Consider the following 22,089-nt stretch of genomic DNA (forward strand, 5'->3'; position numbering starts at 1 on the left):
ATAGCGGATTATTCGGGAAACGAGAAACGATGATATAACTGTGAATAATTGATTCGTAATTACGTTACATATTTTTGCCGCGATAATAAAGTACACCATGTTGGTTCGACATGGTGGGAAAGGAATTCCAAAGAGTCAACAAACAAGGCTGTCGGACTTGCGCGAAATCTATCTGTTGCGGTGCGCAATTCCGCACAAAACAGAAGCTATGAGGAGAGAGAAGCGAATGGAAACTCGAGATATAGGCGAGAGTATATATCTCTTGCTCTGCTCACATCAGTCTAACCGCACACACTTTCCAGCTTTCGGACTCAGCCCGCGGCGAACACGTCCTTCCGAGGTAAAATGGTAAAATACGTATACGTGTCGGAGATCGCGAAGAACTTTTTCTCGAGTGCGAAAGTTCGCTCGAGACTTTGTTTTCTCATCAAGCGAGCACCGAGAAGTGCAACCGGATGAACTCCTTCGAACGCGTATTGTTATTGCTGTCTCGCAGGAAGCGGAGTGAAAGTATCCCCGGTAACTTTCAATCATCAGCCGAAAGAATCGACCGACCTTGCCTATTTCGCACCGTAATTATCGGTCATTATGCCATTATTAAGACATAACGCGTCGGCGATGTTACGCGTCGATCTCGGAGCGATCTCAATCTCATCTCGACGAGTCTTAATATCGATATTACCGATCTAGAACGAGTTATGCTCTCGTGTAAACGCGCTAACCTGATTTTACGACGGAATTAACGGAGTTGGTATAACAAAAGCAAAGAGACGTTAAACGAACGTTTAATCTCCTCTAATCTATGTGTACATGTAGGAATAGAGATCACGTAGCTTCTCTTTCAAGGCCGGTCTCGTTTCGTCTCTGTTTCACCTTGGTTAATTAGGAAAAAGTAGTATATATATATCGCATCAGCGAGACGAGATAGCGATGAAAGCGAACGGAATTGTCGTGTGGTTTTTGCTCGGATTTTCACGACGGAATTTCACATGGCCTTTTTCTGCCGATGTACAGTTAGTATATATACGTGAAACGTCACAATTTCATTCGGTGCACGTGTGCCCAAATCAAGTTGCAGCCGCGAAGCGATGAGATTTTATATGTTTCCCAAAGATATTAGAGAAAAGGACCTCTCGGACGTTGCGCATACAACGACGGGCATTCTGCGAGAAATTCCGGGCTTTGTGAGCTTCGCCTTTACTTATTGTTAGCATTTAGGAAGGCAGAAAATGATTAGCGAGGAGATGAATATTTATGTTTCCCTCCGCGATATGAATCCACTTGAATAAATTCGCTTGCTAGATTTTGAGAAGCCATTTCGAGGACTCGAAATCCCTGGGAAAGGAATATGCATAAGCGCGGAAAGGAAGCGGTAAACAATTCTGAAACTACTGGTTTGGAGGAGGATAAGGATGTTCAGTTGCCGTAAAATATAATCGGATCATAACGATAGCTATCTAAATGCGATATGCTAACTCGATTTTCAACGTCAAGGAATTAACATTCGCGCGCAGGTAATTAATACGAGCGAATACCCGTTTTTTTCTCTTAAACGTACACAGGATGTCCTCTTACTCGCTGTTGTAGCGGAAATCGGTGAAAAAAAAAACCGACGACGCACTTTGCGCCGTTTCACGAATATGCGATTTAATTGAGTAACTTTTTTTGTTCCATTTTATGGAGAGAAAAAATGGCTCGAAGAAAAGGATAATGGGCGGAGCTCTCGGGCAATACCTCGCGCAATTTGGCGCCTCGTTACGGTTGGAGGTCGACGAAATGTCTCGCAATAAGGAGAGAGAGCCTCGTTAGCGGCGCCACATCCTCTTCGCACGAGGCATCTTCCCACGACACGTCTCGCGATTGCGAGAAATAATAACGCGCGTATAACGACCCATCTAGATCGCGCGCGATTGTTTCTGTTTTCTTTCCCCTTTTTTCCTCTCTCTCTCTCTCTTCTTGTCAGTCTCTATTAACGCGACGTGTAACGTTCATCCATCTTTGACGCTGCCAGGAGGTCGATGGCGCGTAAAATCGAGTCAGTGTGCCAAACGTGATTTTCCAACCGTGCGGCTCCCGGCCGTTCAGGCTGAATTCTCGGTCTTTTACTTTCACAAAAATCCACGCAAATCTGCGTGGGATGCGAGATCTCGTGCCGACCAGATGGGGACCATATGGGCAAATCGAACGTCTTGGCGTTTTAAAGCTTAGAATCGCGATTAGGTTTTGTAGATCGAACGAGCGCGGTTGTGCACACATCGAGACATTTACAGTTCCAGAAATTTATTTTATGTATGTACGATCGTAATATTGCGCCAATCTGGCTCCGATGACAGCGGCCGATTAAGTCACAAATTACTGTCATTTATTATATTTACGAGGGAAAAAATATGGATAATTACAGACATTAAACGTACAATTTAATTGTTGAATTATTTAGAAATATAATATTTTGTCTTCTCACGGGGCTCTTCTGCGCCATTCTTCTCGCACATCTTAGATAGATATTTGTCTCTGACAAATTAAATATTTTATTTGACGAGCAACGGTATTTGCACTTGAATGTTCGATGTTATCATCACGTACAAGAGAGGAGAATCGTGAGACTCGTCGCGTGCGTGGAAGTCGACGAAGATGACCGCGTTGCGTGCGAAGATTAAAGAATCACGGCTAACGAGGGAAACGGGCGTAACAATGCCCAGGAATGATTGAATATGCGAATTACGGATGTCGAACCGCTTACACATGCGTAACTTGAGAATATTTCCGATCAGCATTCGCGGCTGAAAAAGATATAATGCATAATGCATATCTAATGTGGTAACAGTATTAGATGGACGACTTTACGAGGAGTATAATCAAGGGTTAATGTCATTTAATTACGACGATATCGTAATAGGAAGGAACTTGTGTAAATTCCGGAAATGTCAACTAGTCTCGCGAAAATTACTTTGATTTTCCACGGAAAGCAGGCGAGAAAGCCAGATTTATTATTCCGTCCGACGCGTCAGCTGATCGATTGACAGTTCGACGACGCAATTCGGATTTTGACCAACAATAATGAACCGGATTGAAAAAAAAGCGCGCCAATGCCAGGCTTCCTTATCCTTCCATCTTCGGATATAATAAAATTAATTAACGAGAAATATATTTTGCTAAACCCATTATTTATCCGTCGCGTTACGCGCGTGCCCGATTTTCGTTGGCGCAACACACAACAATCTTACGCGGTACGCCGAGCGTGACCTTCGTACACATATTACGAGATTTTTAATTCGTTCCACGTTCCTCGCGCTGACGTAATCGGCGAGATATGCGCGCGCCTCGCGATGGAAACAGAAATATGTGTGTATTCGTGTCCTCGTATTTCGGGAGGCGACAGGTAAAATTCCGGTCTCTTCTCCATCGCGCTCAAAAAAAAAAAATAAAAAAATTCTTCGCTCGGACACCCACGAGAACTGGGTATGTGGGAAGACGACGAAAGCGCGCGTGCACCGGGTTGCACCTCGGGAATGCAATAAGCCGCATACCGTTCGCTCACCCAGTGAACGTCGTCGTTCAATAGGTGAGAAAGAAGAAACACGCGCTCGCCTACACGCGCGGATATAACAGAATACGCGGAGAGCAGTTATCGTATAAATAGTAACGAGGGAATTTTGCGGACGATACAGTCGAGAGAAGATAGAGAAAGAGAGATGTGTGATGATGAATGACGGAGCCGATTCCGTTCCCTTCCGCGAGAAGGATTCCACACGAGGTGGAATAATGCCTATCGCCGCGGGTCGATAGAAGTGCACGATCAACGAGAGAGGCAACCGGCCGGTGCATTTGGGTCAGAGATTGCGAGGGAGGCGAGGAGAGAGATATTCTAATGAGGACACGCGTGTGAGAGGATTTAAGGAAGAGATTTATTCGGAAGACGAACGGACGTCCGAGTCGAAAACGCTCTCCATCTTTCGATCGAAAGATATGTCCTCGCTGGAGCAGCAACGAGCAATTTTTCGTTCGTGTTCCATGTTTCTTAAAAAAGTTGCTAGTCGCTGAAAGTTTCATAAGCTGCGTCCTTACGGGAACAGAGCAACTTTGTAATGCTTAATGAGTTTTGTTGAAGTTCCATGTTTTCTAAAAAAGTTGCTAGTTGTTGCTGAAAGTGTTTCATAAGCTACGTCCTTACTGAAGCAATGAGGAGCTTGAAACTTTCAGCAACAACTAGCAATTTTTTTAAGAAACATGGAACATCAAGAAAAAGTCGCCCGTTGTTGCTCCAATGAAGAATTTTGACGAAAGCTCTTTCTTCTGAACCTTTAGGTAGGAAACTCTTAGTTTATTGGTTGATGAAGTATAAGTATGTGGAAGAGCTCAATAATTCATATCGTAAATTCGCAACTGAAAGAAAGTCGATTAAAAATAGAAGCAAAATTGCAACTCGGAGATCCACGTACGATGTTATCGTCGTAAAATAATTCTCACTACGAGAAGATGCAACGAAACGTCCTCCTCTCGCCGGTTCTTTACACGATAACATCGATGTTGGTTTATCGCACTTGTCGGCTTAAGAGACGAATAATTACGCGAGATATTGCGAGTTTTATACGCGCCAATCAACGCGACGCGCATCCATTTGCGCACCTGCATCGCACTTTCTATATACCATTACGGTTTGTCTCTTTGCATCACGAGCTTAACTCCTTCTCTCTTTCTCTCGCCAAGTTTAACCGCGCGTTATCTGCATTAAATAACTTTATCGGTATATTGTAACGGTTACGTTATTCTGTAGCTGCGAAAGACGGAGATGGCTTTTTTATACGGTCATTCGATTGATTAACAGACGATATATACATTTGTAAGCGAGAAGAGTATACGCGATATCTCGAAGAGGGAACGACTCTCGGAGTCGGAGCCTTTCCGTTCCAGGTCACGGAGATTCGCCGGCTGTATACATCTCTCTACGCGAGGATAGGCATCTCTCTACGAGGGGCCTCCTCTCTCGGTCATCCCGAATGCACCTTGTACCGTTACCGGGCGTATAATCGCTCGACCGTGCACCAACCTGGTCGACGATCGGATTCGTGCCGATCGTCGCTATTAAAATCCAACAGGTTCCGAGGTATAGTCGGTGCATGGATCTCTATCTTTTCTTTTCCTTCTCCCTTTTCTCTTTGATCGATACCGATACTTTTTGTGTCCCTCGAGAATCAAAATATGATCGGTTCTCACGGATAAAGTGTATCGCGCATGGGAAGTCGGTCGGACTAATCGACGCGAGATCGTCAAAGTGTTACACGGGATGAGAATCCGCGAGTCCGTCGAGTTTTTAGCCGTTCCGGCCAGGTCGTGCGCGCGAACTTTGATCACGGAATCGCGCGTGTTTCCTGCGCTAAACGCTTCGATTAATCGAGTCGTCCCGTCGACAGAACCGGCCGAGTCTTGAATGAGAGAGCAAGTTTTTTTTCCCGCAATTTATTAGATTTCTCATGGATTTTAGAACGAGCGAGAGAAATATTTCAGCGAAAACACGTAAAGAGCGAAAAATAAAAACAAGAATTCTGATATAAAAAGGTTCGTCAGATATTAGACGCGACAAAATTATTTTTAAGTTCCTCTATGTACTTATTTCATATCTGAATTATCCTTTTATACGACGGAGAGAATTTTCTCTTGGAATTTATAGTATACAATATAATATTGGAAGAATTTTATAAGAGCTTTTCTGATTAATATTTACCGCAATAAAAAATATTAACATGTACATAGTAAAATTAATCGAAGATATTTCATATCTTATTGTGGCAGATATTAATATTTTTTTATTGTGGTAAATATATTTAATCAGAGAAACTCTTATCATATTGTCCCACGATTACCATAATTTTCAAGATAAATTCTAAGAGAAAATTCTCTCTAATGTGTATTTAAATTCGTATTTATATGTTAGAGCCTTTTTGATTTATTAATTTAAATAAATAAATTCGTCCGAGCCGGAATTCCTTATCGGACGTTAAAAAAAAATCACTTAATAAACGTTCGCAATAATCTTGATAATCCCGCAAACTAATAAGCGCGCGCTAGATAAACAGATATATTCAACAGATTAGCTTTAGAATCGACGAGTCTCTCTCTCTTTTCCGCACGCAAGACAGGAAGCAAACAGCATTCACGAAGGAAATACTCCCATCCTTCTATCGCCTTCTATCGCCCCGGGGCAATAATTATAATCCAATCAGATTCTCGTCAAAGAAGCACGCGCGGGCGACTTTCCTCGTGATTAGACGAACATCGCTTCGCGCGATTCATTAATCGTGTCGCTCGACAAAATCCAATCGGCCGTTTTAATTGATGGTCGAACGAGGAAGGGTGATTGCACTCCCGACCGACGAAATTAGCCGATATAAATACATGCTCGGGGACTCGGTTCCGTTCTGTTTGGCCGCGAGGTGAAACGGAAGGTGCACGACATTGGAAAGTTCGTGGACCGATGCTGATGTACGACGCAGAGTGCGTTAACGTGTTTTCTTTTCGCAAACTCTCTCTCTCACTCTGTCCGTCTCTCTTTCCATCTATGATTTCAATAACGCACGTCTAGACTCCGGAATTCCGGTTTAACGCGCAGGTGTCGCGGTAAGACTTGAACTATACGTCTGAGAAACACGGATATACATGCATAGGCGTCCGCAAGATTTTTTCCACGATTGTGCATAATTAAATTTTTTTATTATTTTCTTTTCATTTTTTTTTTATATTAAATATACAAATAAATTCCAGTGTTTTATTCAAAGGGAGAGCAAGCGCTTCATTTTTGCCCTCTTGCCCCTCTCTGTGGACGCCCATGGATATGTATGTATTTCTTTCATATCATTTAAATTCGAGAAAAGCCGTTTATGTGCTTAATAGAAAGTAGAAACGTCTTTTTTTAATAATCGAACGGACAAGTGTCCTTACGACAAAATTTGAGATGTGCGGTAAATATTAAAATCAGAGAAACTCTTATAAACTCTTATAAAATTCTTCCAATATTATATTGTATACTATAAATTCCAAGAGAAAAATCCGTGTACTTATTTATTTTTTCGCTGAAATATTTCTCTCACTCGTTCCGAAGTCGGTGAAAAATCCAATAAATTCGGAATGCATTTTCTAAATTCACCCTAAGCTTCCGCTGATAGTCGAAAGTATACAAGTAACGCACAAGTGAACGATTGGGAACCCTTTTCCAAACTGGATCGCCTGTCTCGTCCTTTCACCGCATGAAAGCCGTAATTCATTATCAACGTATATCGATACCATTCAATTAATTATAATTCCAAATGCCGAAGGTGACGTACAATTTGGATACTTTCTATATACAGTGAAAGGATTTGTCTGGCCGTGCAAAACGTTCGTCAACGTTTGAAATGATAAAAAACAATTCGATAATCTCCAACAGCCCCTTATTAGGGTGAAAACAGAGTCTTATCAGAGACCGCTTTCACTACGAGAACGGTTGGAACTAATTAAAAACGTCGAGCCACGGTAAATGGAACTTGTATGCGGATTAGGAAGAGATTAATCTGGGAAACAAGTCGGCAATTAATTCGGATAAAGGAGATAATCGATGAATGCAGGCATTTCGTATCCCGATAGTTTGATTAAATTTCCGGGTCAGCTGTTTTTCAATGATCTTGAAACTGCTCTGTCAATTTACGTTGAAATTGCGCGTATAACGAGAATAATTTCGACGAAATAAATTTCCTCTCTATATCCATTTGCGCGGAAAAGTCAACAAAAGATATTGCAAAGCGATAAATTTTTAAACGCAATTCATAAGCGAGCGTGTATAATATTTTGATTGCAGGCGACGCGCGACGAGAAAGTTCGATTTCCTTTCTCGTTTGCCCAGGATTCTTTCGCTATCCGGCAACAATAGAGTTATTCTTATAACCAATCTATCGAGATATCGACGGGGAAGGTGATCGAAGCAACGATGCCATTACTGCGGAATAACGAAAGATATTGGACGATAATGCCCTATTTAGAGGTATGTTCTTATAAATAAAATATCTAGGTGACTTGTTTGCAGAACTCGACTTGTATCAGTTCGATATATCGCGTATAATTTGATAGAGGGAAATCCAATCGAATCGATTTACGACGGCAAAATACACTGCTGTTTTTATCCCAAAATTCCTGACGGTCAAAGTACAAGGACGCGATAAGATAATGAAAATTCAAGCGAAAATCGCGCGTTCTTTCCATTTTCCAATTTGATCGCGTCTCGCTCGCATAATCGCCGATCTAAATATAGAATACCGCGTTAGAATGGAAGGTAGGGGAAATATACATTACACCGACGCGGTGCTTTCTCGCTTTTTGTTCTCCCCGATACACTATTCACCCCGAGACTTTGCGTTATCGTTGGACTCTCGCCGGGTCAGAAACCACCGCATTAAGGCGATCGATGCGCGATGTACTGAAGGGGAAATAACAAGAAAGGATGTTTCATGGCAACCCTCTACCCTAGCGGGGTTTCACCCTTCGAAAAGGGGAAAGCGGTAATTATAATCCTTGAATTTCCAAGCTCCGATCGAACTCTTGGTTCACCATCTTTTTTTATAATATGTTAAATAATCGCATGACAGCGATTCGTGCAGATTTTTTTGTATGAATAAGTATATCGTAAAATATTTAAATTGACATTTTCGTATCGTCACATTTAAATATCTTACTATATCAGGGTGTCCAGTAGACTCAATGAAAAAAATTCCCTAACTTTTTCAGATGTTCAGATTTTCCAAGACCAGAACTTCATTTTTTCCCTGACTTTTTAGTTATTTAATTATTTTTTCCAATCTGTCATGCGATTGTTTAATTGTATAAAATGTAAGGTGTTTCCAAACTTGTCCCTGACAATTCCAGATTTATAAATTTCCCTGTCAATACCCGGTTTTCCAGATTTCCCTGACCGCTGGACACCCTGATATCATAAGATATTTAAATTGCCATTTTCGTATCGTCACGTTGAAACATCTTACCATATATTCATCCAAAAAATCTGTCATGCGATTGTTTAATTGTATAATAGAATGTAAGGTGTCTCCGAACTTGTGGAGGGTACATCGCGAATTTTTCGCGCGTTCTTGATTCCGCGACACCTCTTTCCGGAGGCGCGCGCCACAATTATCGATTAATCGTCTGTCACTACCGCGAGCGCCCAAGTCGGTCGCGCATTATCCGCTCGCGGCCCACATACACGTTGCATTTTTGCTTTACCGCGTGCAAAAGCCGCCTGCATGCGCGAGTGCCCCGAGAACTCGTGGCTCGTAAATATGCGCAACCGTCCTTTCTTTGCCCGGCACGATATTAGGCACGCCAGTCTCTACCTCCTCGGGAAGTAGCAACCAGAACGCGACCGGCAAATGGCGCGAGTCGTTTGCATAAATCATCGTGCTTTATTTATTTTATGTGCTCGCTCTCTATTATTGTACGTGCGCTCTATTACGACGACCGATTTTTGATTGCTTTAATAGCTGTGGAGACGAATGGTCCTCCACGAGCGAGATTATATGCGAGACTTTTGTTTCATTATTTATTAAAATCGTCCGAATTTATTTCGAAACTCGCGCGATTGATCTTTTGTATTTAAATAATTTTTTTCTCTACACTTCTTTGCGAATCTCTTTCTGCTAAATTACGCCTTCAACCCTTTTGTCAATGCATTTGCCCCCTCTTAGAATCAGTATAATAAAATTAAGCTTTTGCTCTCCTTTTGAATAAACACTCGAATTTATTTGTATATTTTATATATAAAAAAAATAATAAAATAAAAAATTAAATTTAAACAAATTAAAAAGAATTTAATTATATCCCCTTTCTGGAAAAAATCGTGCAAGCGATTTTAAATATTAAAGTATAATATTAACTTGTAAATAAAAAATGTGTCAGAACTCTTCTGTCAAAAGGAGAAAAATGATGCGTTGACAGAAGAGTTGATGCCAGACTTGTTCGCAGACTCCACGTTTCATTTGCCGAGGACTCTCTCTCTCTCTCTCTGCGCAGACTCCGCGATCTAAAATATACTCCTGCCGATCAATATCCTGTAAAACTCGCGTTTCCGGCGTTACACGCCGGTTTACCTCGAGCACGCGTTGAAGGGGAATCTCGATTCGCGGCGTTTGAAAATTGAGCAGGAGAGTGTAATGACGCTCTGATGATGCGAAATGAAGGCTAATCAAGTGCCGCGAGCTTCACAAGCTAAATCACGAGTTTAATTTAAATTCCGAGATGAGGGAGAAATTCTATTATACTCCGTCCCGGTGAAGGGAATACGTGCATATCTCAAGTGCCCGGTGGCTATCGAACAGATCGCACGCCGACTGATTAAGCCGGCAATTGACGTCGGAAATAACAGTAAAGGTCGCAACTCGCGGCGATAAAATTTAATCGCGCTTAATCGCCGCTTATCGCGCGCGCTTCTCTCTTTCTCTCCCATTCATCTCTATCTGTCTTTTACCGGGCCGCCGCGATTAATCGCGGAATCAAAGAGCAAGAATTATATTTTTTTTTAATGTATAGATCTTGTATATGTTATTTTACCTAAGAAAAAAATACGAGAGAATTTATTCTGAAAATTGTGGCAATCGTGGGACAATATGGTGCTGGAAGAATTTTATAAGAGTTCCTCTTGATTCATTTTACTATGCATTTTAGTAAAAATTAATCGAACATTTTTTATTGCGAAATAGATTAATATTTTTTATTGTAGTAAATATTTTAGAGAAATTCTTAAAAATATCTAATGTCCCACGATAATTCTCTCTGAGTATCATTCGATATTAAGCGATATATTTCAAAAATATCGATATATATTGAAAAAAAATGATCTGGTCAAGATGTTTTGATGAAGACGCGATCGCGAAGAAATTGTGGTAAATATCAATCAGAGAAACTCTTACAAAAATATCATAAATATTATATTGCCCCACGATTATTATCATGATTTTCAGAAGAAATTCCAAGACAAAATTCTCTCTATGTATCATTCGATATTAAGCGATATATTTCAAAAATTAAAAAATGATCTCGTCAAGATGCTTCAACGAAGACGCGATCGCGAAGAAATTGTGGTAAATATCAATCAGAGAAACTCATATAAAAATATCGTAAGTATCATATTATCCCAAGAGGAAATTCTCTCTGTGTATCATTCGATATTAAGCGATGTGTTTCAAAAATTAAAAAACGTGGAAAAAAACAGATCTCGAGCACCTCGTCGGATGCGAGGAAGACGCGACCACGAAGAAATACTTTCGAAAGCCCCTTCCGATGCTTTCCACTCATGGTATCCACCCGGACAATCGGGTGCGGGTATTGCGCGACAAATCGATGAGTCACGCTGTCTTCGGCTACGGTCGTTTTGCCCTGATGTAACACGCGAGGCCGATCTCTCATGTTAAGAGAGACAGCTGGATTAACATACGGGGAATCGCGCTTTGAAAAAATTTCGTGTCTCGTAATCTTCATTGCATAATTATAATCCAGCGCGCAAAATACTCTGTCGCGTAACAACGCTTGACTGTTTATACACTTGAGTTGAGTTACATTAAAATAAAAAAAAAAACGTTATCTAAAAACGGACTCCGAGCTCGCGTCGATTACGAGGTCGCTTATTAATGACCGCCTTGGTTTCTAACGTGTGAATTGTACACTTGAAACGATGAATCCCGATTCGCACAGCCTCTCCTAATCGAGCGGTCGCGCCTCATCGGGCGTCTCGAGATCGACCTCGAAAACGACACGACTCTCGTATAATTTTAACGCCCGTTGCACCTGCGCATCCTTCGCCAGGCAGCTGCGGCCTTGACACCAACGGGTTGCGCGAGGAGCGACGCTTATTCCGCCGGACTCGCGAGCAATCGATGCCTCCTACTACACCTCCTTGTTTCTTTTTTCTCAACGCAGATACGAATTTAGATCAACATCCGTGGATATCGATCACCTGCGCGAGTCCGGCGGAGAAGGAGCTACCCGACGAGGATTTACCCTGGAGCATGTTGTGGTCGGCGTCTTCATCCGCGTGGAAGCGAACGCCGCCGATGGAGGACGACAGCAGGCTCATCTTCTCGAGGTTCTCCGACGACGACAGATCCAAAGAGGGGCCGCCTGGCCCGCGCTATTGGCGCGTGTTCGCCTTCGCTTCCTCTGGACGAGCCAATCCCGGCGAGCGAATGCCTCGAGGAGACCAGGGGCCTCACTCACACGGGGCCCCGAGAAAAGCCGCCGGCCATGGGCCGGAGAACGTCACTTTCTCCCGGCGGCGAGCACGGCGTGTTGGTTCCTCCCGGGATGCTTCCGATGGACCAGGCGGCCGAGAAGAGGATCCTCACGCTGCGTCGATGATCTTCCTCCGGAAGAGTGCTTCTTCCTTCTTCTTCTTCGCGCACCAAGATGATGATGATGATGATGATGATGTCGGCGAGGACGACTGGTTTCTTCGCAAGCGACTCGCACGCGGTGTCGCTCCGGCCTTGTCACTCTGGCTGACTGACGGACACAGCGGGGACTGGCGGATTCTCCGCCACTGCCCCGCGTCCAGGCGAACCGTCCCGCAACGCGCGTTTTGCGTTGCGAGACACGCGACCGCGCATGACACGCGACGATCAATAACAGCCCGCGTCTGCGCCGTCGCGATCGAAGCTGGAGAACAGCCTGGTCCCCGAGGCTGATGGTCCCAAGACGCGGTTATCCGCGTGCGAAATCCAAATCATGGGTATTGTACACGGAGAGAATTCTACCTCTTAGAATTTAGCCTGATAATCATGTATTAAATTTATATTTACAGAGAATTTTCTCTTAGAATTTACCCTGAAAATCGAGGTAATCGTGGGACGATATATTGGAAGAATCTTATGGGTTTCTGTGATTAACGTTTACCGCATATTGTGATAGATATTAATATTTTTATTGTGGTCAATGTTAATTAGGGAAACTCTTATAAAATTCTTCCAATATTTATATTGTCTTACAATTAGATTACCATGATTTTCAGAATAAATTCTAAGAGAAAATTCTCTCTGGGTACGACTGTCTAATCATTTCGAGTCATCACTGTCTAGTTTAGCTAATAGTCGGATGGAATTGTAATGCTTTTACATGTGAGTGATGATATTACAAATACTAGCTGATTTGTACGACTTACATCGATTTGCCTCAGTTTGAGGAGACCATTTTTCACCCGGCTAATAAAATCAGAGGGACCGATTATTAGCTCTTTGGGTCGAAGTGTCCAAGTGAGCGCCTGGGAGAAGGTTTCTCGAATGACCGTGCAAAGTCCGAGGAAGTAGGCTACTCATCTAGGATGTACATATTATTATTGCGTTTTCTTTCTTCTCACGCGGAGAAATTACGACGTTTCACGCAATAGAGAACTCTCCTTTCGTTTATTCGCGGAGCGCCGATGAAGTAAGCGAGATATGGATATGTATAAGTCTGCTGGACGTTACGTTGATTTGGAACGTCATATGCTTGCTTGTGGCATAATTAACGGCGATGTTACACGCGTAACTCCTCGTTACTCTGAAATATTTCTCTCCCGTTACACGCTTTAATTCCCGTAACGTAGCGTAATCCAAAATCGGAGAAAGTCTCTACCTTATCATTGTTTACAATGTTTCGCACGCAAACATCGTCGCACATATATCGTCCTTTGTATTAAGTATACACAGAGAGAATTTCCTCTAATATACATCTCTTTTTAGATATATCTTTATATTTACACAGAGAATTTTCTCTTCGAGTTTACTCTGAAAATCATGGTTTTAAAAAATATTACGTACATAGTAAAATTAATCGAACATATTTTATATCTTATTGTGGTAGATATTAATATTTTTTATTGCGGTATAATAAATCATGGGACAATATGGTATTGGAAAAATGTTATAAGAGTTATAATTTATATTTTATAAGAGTCTTAAAATTCCTATTGCGGTAAATATTTGTAATCGGAGAAGCTCTTATAAAATTCTTAAAAATGCAATATTATCCCACGATTACTATGACTTTCATGGTAAATTCCAAGAGAAAACTCTCTCCGTGTATAAATGCTCGTTTCTTCTAGTCTTCGCACCTGTATACTTAACGTTGCATAATAGCTTATCGCTGCTGCTATAATGTAAATTAAGATCCCGGAACGCATCGAGCGTTTTACGAAATCTCGATCATTGTGTTACAAAATATAGATTCTCATGTGAAGGCACCGAATTCCCATGCTCGGGAATGACGGAATCGACAGTTTTTTTTCCTTTTTTTTTTCGTCACGACATCCGCGAGCATTCGTTATTCGCTGACATCGCTCTCGCACTTTGCGCGTGCATTCATGCGCGCGTTTCCGACCGGGATATAATACTCGGCGAATAATTCGCCTGTCCCGTTATACGCTAAACGGGATAAATCGTCTCATTATGCGCCGGATATGATGTTTCGTCCGCGCCGCGCCTAATTCCGGAGGACACATGGGGGCTCTACATTTTTCTTTTTCCGCGTCATTGTAGCGCCGATTGGTTTCCCGCGATTTATCCCGCGACGTCTGTCAAAGAAACGATGTCATTCACATCTCCCTCTCTCTTATTTTTTTCCCCCGAAAGTTTGCGTCCAACTGGATTTTCTTGCGCGATTTCCATGAAAAATCGACTTTCCAACTCGATGAAAAAAAAAAAAACGTATATCGCGACAGGTATAATTTTGCGCGTTAACGGTACATACGCGGTTTTATTCGCCGTTCGGTGAGATAACCCGCGATAACTTCGGGTGATTAACTGCGCGGCCTATAAATAATTAGCGATCGTCATCACGCGCGTGCGAAAAAACGTGAAAAAGGGAAAGAAAATAAAAAAAGGAAACCCGTCGCGATCCTTTAGCGCCGAAGACTCGTCGAGCCTCTGCGAGAACAGTAATTAATCGTCCCTCTGCGTAAAACCCGTTTTCAGCCTCTTCCGAACTTAACCCCGACGCGATGTATCAAAGTACAAGTACGCGGATATTTAAATTCCCTGACGTAAAAAAAAAAAAATAATAAAAAATTTGCGCAACGGTCCGGCGTTAGATATCCAGACCAATTTGTCGTTGCGCGATTATTTTCCGTCGAGAAGTTTGACATTTGGAATTTTTCGCGACGAGGAGAAAGGCGAATTCTAGCGATCAGCGGGATCGAGGATGATCCGTAATTGGCGCCCGTCCGAAATTATTATCCCAGCCTAATTTCACCGCGATATTTTCACGAGACGTTCTTTCTTCCGGTCGAACGGAACGAATGGAGCAGGTTTCCACACAATCGTCTCCTCGATAAGAGTAGCTCGCAGCTTCATTTTCTGCAGCTGGGCGGGAAGCTGAACCGTAACCGATATTTACTCGCTCGCCGGTTCCTCTATAAGGTGATTACACGTTTTCGCAGGCGTATATCATTTTGCGATATATATAATGAAAAGAAGAGAGAGAAATAGAGAGAGAGTCCCTTGTTTTATTCGAAAAAAATTCGCCAGGCTCCAAAAGTAATTATATATATCTATATTATCTATAAACAGCTATAATTACAATAGCTGTATATGTCATCTCTCTCGCGTCTTATCGTAAAATACATTCGATGATGGTAACATACAATCAGGCGCGGATGAACGGACAATAATTCCTTCGAGTCGAGCGTGGTCTACTTTCGCGATTTTCCGCAGGATTCCTCGGGTCAGGAGGAATTCTTCTCCTTCGAGGGAAGACGTGACTGCTTCTCGCAAAGATATACGAGAACGAACGCGCGTTCTCTTCCTGTTATTAGTAGAAATTACCATTCCGGAGGGGACTAATTCGAGATCGAGGCTCGATTCCGCGTCTCGACCTCTCAGGATCGGATCACACAAATTAGGATCGCGATGGAAATGAAAGGAAATTCCACTTATAAGATTTGTTCTTTTGTCCGTCTCTCTCTCTCTCGGAAATGATACTCTCCCCCGAGATATTAGAAACTCAGAGTCGGAGATATCGTTTCTTCCGTCGACTCCCCGATAAGAGAACTCGCAAGTGAATTAATAAAAAATGAGTCAGACCTTCCGCGGTTAGAAAACGATCATCGCGATTTCACACCATCCGATCCATCCCGTTTATCACGCGAGCTTTTATGCGAGATGAATATACATAGATACTCGTCTCTCATCGTCTTTCGTGACCGACAGGATCGGTTGGGATTTTTTTTTTTTCACCAGCGAGAATCCGTGCTCTGGAAAGTTTTCAATTTGCCCGGAGAAAATCGCCATCTCCTCCCGTTATTTGCATTCGCGAGCGCGAGATAGATTCGCCTCTTCTTCCTGGCGATCCTCCCGTTCGGTATGCGAGACTAATCGACATTTGCAAAGGTCTAATGACTCGATTGCGAACCGATATACCGTAATATTGCTGTCGCGCCGTTTACCCGAGTAAAGCGCGAGTTTGCTTACTTCGTCCGTATCGCTGATGCTCCTCATCGTCGCGTTCGATTATTCGTGCACGAGCAAAGTTAGATAATAATTGAATTGAAAAGAAAAATTGACAGAAATGCCAATCCGTCTTTTGCTCCATCGACGCATCGCGAATGGAATTCAAATCCAAACCTGGTTCGCACCGTGAAATCACGCGAACCTGCGCGTTATAATTGATCTCCGCAAAACGAGGTGATTCGCGAAAGGCCAAACCGTCTAGTCGACGAGAAAGTATATACGTATGAACGGCGCGGTGGATTTCGATGAATTGACGTACTCGTTAGCCGATCGCTGTCATTCGATCTGTCAATTACGCGGCTCGATATAGGTGAAAACATTCGCGGTGAACGGATAAATCATTTAAAGTCTGCTCGCGCAATTTCGAAACGAAAAAGGGATCGAATCGAAAGAGTGACATCTCGCATATTGGAAAGATTCTTATCGCAATATTTTATAATTTTAAATACAAATATTTTATATAAATAGAGATCTTTCCAGAGATATATTATAAGATATTACACAGAGAATTTTCTCTTTGAATTTATCCTGAAAATCATAGTAATCGTGGGACAATATAATAATATATAGTATTGGAAGAATTTTTGTAAGAGTTTCTTTGATTAGTATTCACCACAATAAAAAATATTAATATCTACCGCAATAAGGCATTAATATTTTTTAATGCGGTAACCAGAGAAACTCTTATAAAATTCTTTTCAATGTTATATTGTCCCACGATTATCATGATTTTCAGGATGAATTCTAAGAGAAATTCTCTCTGTGTATAAATATAATGAAACATATAATTGCATACAAAAATAGATGAAAATATAGATACATTACAAAAGAGAGACCTAATACTTCGAAACAAAATAAAGGTATCGTTTATGGAATGAAAAAAAAATGTGAAAAAAGTGACCGCAAAACGAAATATGCTGTAGAATTTCCACTTTCACGCGCGATAATGCACGCGAGCGAAAATGAGAATTGTCGATGCGGGAAGAATCTCGGCTTTAATAACACCAGGCGGTCTTACATAATCGCTCGTAAGCTGCATAATTTTTGCGACGTGTCCACGAGGACGTCGAACGCGTGTAATGTGTTACGTTATAGGTTTATCGCACGTAATAAACGAGATTTCTATCGATACATATCGCGATTTTTATTAACACACGGAGAGAATTTCCTCTTAAAATTTACCCTGAAAATCATGCTAATAATCGTGGGATAATATTGAATTTTTTCACAATTTTATAAGTTTCTGTCATTATAAATATTTACCACAATAAAAAATAAATTAATATGTCGAACATATTTTTATATTTTATTGTAGATATTAATATTTTTTATTGCGGCAAATATTAATTCGAGAAACTCTTATAAAATTCTTCCAATATTGTCCTACGACAAAGTAAATTCTAAGAGAAAATGATCTCTATGTACCGATCCGTAAGTTTTATTGTTTCCTTTCTTTTCTGCTTAGAAAAGAAAAAAAGAAGGAAAATCACGTGTCTATCTCGACCGGTCGTATCGCATCGCTGCGTTTACAGCGTGAAATTCCTCGCGCGAACAACACAACGGATCCTCCTCCTGCTAATCAGGAAGAAAGTTACGAGCCGAGGGAGGCATTAAATTCTCGTACCTATATCATAAACTCGCTTATCTTTTTTTCTGATTAAGCGAGATTCTATCGTACAATTCTCGTGGATTCTAAACATAGAAAGAGAGAGAGAGAGAGAGAGAAACGAAACGCGCGCTGAGCGATATATTTAATATATTCTTCTAGGGAACGTGTTTGTTTTCCGTAAAACGCGTTAATAATAAATGTGCAAAGTCAATTTATTCATCAATATTCCTGTCGAATGTCATTAAAATGACACGAGCCGTTTGCGTGGTCTCTTTCGTAACGAATATCGTACACACTCAACAATATTTCACCTTCGAAGAGAGGTGATTACACACTCGGGATTATTGGTATCGATGAAAAATCGTTTAATATTTCATAAACGATTACAAAGGAGGACTCACCGCTTTGCGTCCAACTGTCGGTGTCGTGGCGGAGTGTGGACCAGTCGTCCTCCAGGTCCCGGGAAGTCGCCATGGCCGATGATCGAAGGTGTCGTCGTCCTCGCGTCGACGCCACGTGCCTGTCGTTCTCTTCAGGATCGCGAGGAATTCGCAATCGACTTCGCACAGTCGCGCGAATTGCCTTCCAGCCCGTCTTCGGTTTGGGAGATCCTTATTGGAGTCCTGCACTACGCGTTCCGCATCGGACAATCGCCAGCGACTTTATATTTACATATGGATACATGGATTTGATCGGGAAATCGCACGAGAGGACAATTTCTAGGATATCGATGTAACAGATATTACACATCGGTGCTCTCGGTTTACAGAATCGCGACAAGACACGAACCTAAGTTGGAGCGCACACACACACACACACACACACATACACACAGACTGGGCGTTGTAACGACAAACCCGGTTCTACACATACGATAAACATACACACACATGGATTTGTTCCACCTCTACTCACTGTCGCCTTTACCGCTACGAAGAACCGCGCGATTTTCGCGCTGTTTATTTTTAAAGGAGCGGTTAACTTGGTATGTGTGTGCGTGTGTCGGTGATATACATATACATATACTTTGAGAGACGCTTACTGATGTAACTTGTTAACCGCTGTTTTCGTTTTTGCAATGCCCGATAAAGGTAAAGCTTTTTTTGGCTCGTTCTCAACTTGGATGCAATTATCGTTCTTAGAATAGACGTTGACAATTTGAAATTAGCGATAATAATCGATAATTGAGACATGCACTTATTATTGACTCATTATTCTTATCGTATTATTATTACTCTACTATCGCCAATTTTTTCCTCCAAATCATAAAAAAATATAAAAAATGTTTCTTAATATTATATTGTGCGAATAATTCCTAGGCGCAAATTGTACATATTAAAATCATTTATAAAGATGTTTTAATTACACGACACTTTAATTATACAAAGGTATCGAATTTGTGATTTTCTTATAAGGAAACGCTAATGTATCTAAAATAGAAAAACTAATTTACATAAACGTATACGAAGATTATTTATTCCTTACTACAAGTTCAGACACACGAAGCGATCGAAGACACGACGAGTACTCTTTAAAAAAAAAAGTAAGAACGTATTATTATTATTCGTATAACGTATATAAGCACTCCTCATAAATAAGTTTCGCCTAGTTTACACGTGTTGGAGGTTACTTATCGATATCTTAAACGCTACTTTTGTACATTACACGATCGTTTGTACACAGAATAATGCGAATTTCAAGATATGTTTCTTACAAAAATGCGCGCAAAATGCAATAAAAAGCAGTCTTTCATGTTAAAATACCAATATACATTATATATCAATGACATAAATAATGAACACGTCGGAAACTTGTGACAGGACCAGAAAATGAGCGAAGCAAGTATTGGTATATCACTTTTTGACTGTCAACTTCTTGCCTATATAATATACTCTTTTTCAAATTTGATGACATTGATGACTATTGAATTGAAGACTATTTAGACAGATAGAAAAATGGCGGAATACAAATACTTTTTCTCTCGTTACACGTACAAGAAATATTTTGTTTCATAGCGCAGAGAAATGTCTCTAAACTTTGCCGTTTGATTCAGTATTTATGGAGAAAGGTGAATTTCTTCCACGGTCGAAATTAAATTGTCCAATCCAAATAGGAAACCCTCTTCGTGGTTGCCTTCCTCCCAAGGACGTCTGTGCGTTAGCTTCCGTCCGTTCGGTACTTTGCGTGTCTTTGCGAAATCTATTAGCCAAACGCCCACCTTTTCGTCATCGTAGATCACGAAGATACTACTGCCGATTACCTGATGAAAGATAAAATAATAATGTCATACATTTTTACAATCAAGTAGTATAATCAAAATATTCTGAGATGAATGAACGTATAAAACTCAATATTGATCGATATATAGAACTAAAGAAAAAAAAACAAAATATAATACCTCATGGGTTTTAAAATACTCGGACTCCTCGACCTTGGTTCGTAAAGTTTTGAGGCGTTCAAGGATTTTCTGACGGGTGTCCTCGCGTCTACCAAGAAACTGTCTTATGGTGTTGAGTACTTCCGAGTGCGACTTGACCTTTTTAAGATCGGTGATCGGTGGCTCACCCGGCAGTTTCATCGCCTCGATGCGAAAACCGTGGCTGCAGGTCGAGCTCTGTTGCTCGCGGAATTGCATATACCGTAACTTGGTTACGGCGCGTTGCTCGTGCTCCAACTGGGTCGGCGCGTCCGGATCAACGGCTATCATCTTCTCATAGAGATCCGGCCTGGCGATAATTTTGGATACCTCGGACTCGAGGAAGGTCCGCGTGCCCATCTTGATGTCCATCACGTGGGGATCATTGTAACCAAACAGTAAATCCTGCAGTTCGATGAACGTATCGCCCTTGTATTCGACCTCTCGGTAATATCTGCGAAGAACGATGACGACACATTGAGTTTTTCATGGTCTACGGTTTATTACTACATTACTTCAATAAAAGATGAGAATAAGTCTTTTCAAACATACCTCGGTATGCAATCCCGCAACGCTTCCTCTTTGCTCAGGATCTCATACACGTTGCTCTCCGTATTCTCGGCGCCACCCGTCTTCCTTTTCCAGACGGTGCCCGGCCCGGCGGGCGCGAAACCATCCGGATGACCCGACAATTGAAACCAGGACTTTAATCGATTCTTCAGCAGCACATCACTCGCCGGCGCCGTCAAGTCCAGAGCATTCTGCAAGAGTCGCAAAATCGTTTGAGCCAGTTTTCCATGGAGAACAAATCCGTATAACGAACAGATCAAATCTCTGTATACGCACCAGGGCGAGGAATTTCAAAGAGAGATCGGCATCGTCCGGCATCGTCGCGTCCGACAGGACCAGGGGAAACTGTTCCATCTTCCGCATGGATGGCCTGGATCATTGGGCAATTTGTTGAACAAGTGGGACGATCTGCTGGAGCCGGCACTGCTGGAGCGGCTGCTATGGGAGCCCATCGAGGTGCTTCGTCGCCATTGACGGAAAGCGCTGTATGTGCTGTTGCTACTGCTACTGCTACCGCTGCCGCTGCCGCCGCCTCCGCTGCTGAGCCCATCCTTCTGCCGACGGTGATCCTTGTCGCCGCTGCCCGTCGAATCATGATTGCTTCAATCGGGTCTGTTCCTTGCTCGAGGGCTGCAACCAGAGAGGTCTACTAAGAATTTAATCCAACCGGGACACAGTGAGTCGCATTATGTCGCCTCGAAATTTCAGTCATCCGGAACCCGGGGGTATTCGATATCCGCGATGAAACTAATATCCATTGTCTCGAGGAGACAGGATCCCTTCGATCGCGATTAACGATTCCAAGACTGAATCCCCAAGTTATATCCCGCCGGCTTTTCGATGGAGAAATCGCGTCCGTCGAAGGTTGTTTATCATTATTCGCGTTAAGTCGCGTTATCGTCGCTCTTCAAGATGCGAATGCTCGATTTCGCGATACGCCGTTCATTTTAATCTTCCGCGACAAGGTCCGCCGGTATAATTCGACCGTGATTTCGGCCTCCGGT

At 42.0% G+C, this 22,089-nt stretch overlaps 2 protein-coding genes and 1 long non-coding RNA gene across 4 annotated transcripts in view; 1 reads left to right on the top strand and 2 right to left on the bottom strand.

Moving 5' to 3' along the window:
• The window catches only part of centrocortin (cerebellar degeneration-related protein 2-like), a 30,457-nt gene extending 10,986 nt beyond the window's left edge, over positions 1-19,471 (bottom strand). The window contains exon 1 of one of the 2 annotated variants that reach the window (XM_085482686.1): positions 18,501-19,471. In XM_085482686.1, the coding sequence (XP_085338812.1) occupies positions 18,501-18,573 (73 nt within the window). In that variant the 5' untranslated portion in view covers positions 18,574-19,471. Of the gene's footprint in view, positions 1-12,012; positions 12,593-18,500 lie in introns of those variants that run through there. The other variant, XM_085482685.1, reaches the window with a different exon arrangement.
• LOC114934844 (uncharacterized) lies at positions 228-19,658 on the top strand. The gene is made up of 3 exons (XR_003820371.2): positions 228-340; positions 7,829-8,011; positions 18,491-19,658. It is a non-coding gene; the product is annotated as an uncharacterized LOC114934844 (long non-coding RNA).
• Positions 19,548-21,715, bottom strand: IP3K1 (inositol-trisphosphate 3-kinase-like protein). The gene is made up of 4 exons (XM_029307553.2): positions 21,362-21,715; positions 21,068-21,276; positions 20,498-20,969; positions 19,548-20,359 (listed from the first exon to the last, which is right to left on the bottom strand). The coding sequence occupies exons 1-4, from the start codon at positions 21,446-21,448 to the stop codon at positions 20,156-20,158; spliced, it is 972 nt and encodes a 323-aa protein (XP_029163386.2). The 5' UTR covers positions 21,449-21,715; the 3' UTR covers positions 19,548-20,155.
• Between the last annotated feature and the right edge of the window lie 374 nt (positions 21,716-22,089).

The sequence above is a fragment of the Nylanderia fulva genome, unplaced genomic scaffold, assembly GCF_048542155.1.
Source record: "Nylanderia fulva isolate GAGA-0341 unplaced genomic scaffold, ASM4854215v1 Scaffold21, whole genome shotgun sequence".
NCBI lineage: Eukaryota > Metazoa > Arthropoda > Insecta > Hymenoptera > Formicidae > Nylanderia > Nylanderia fulva.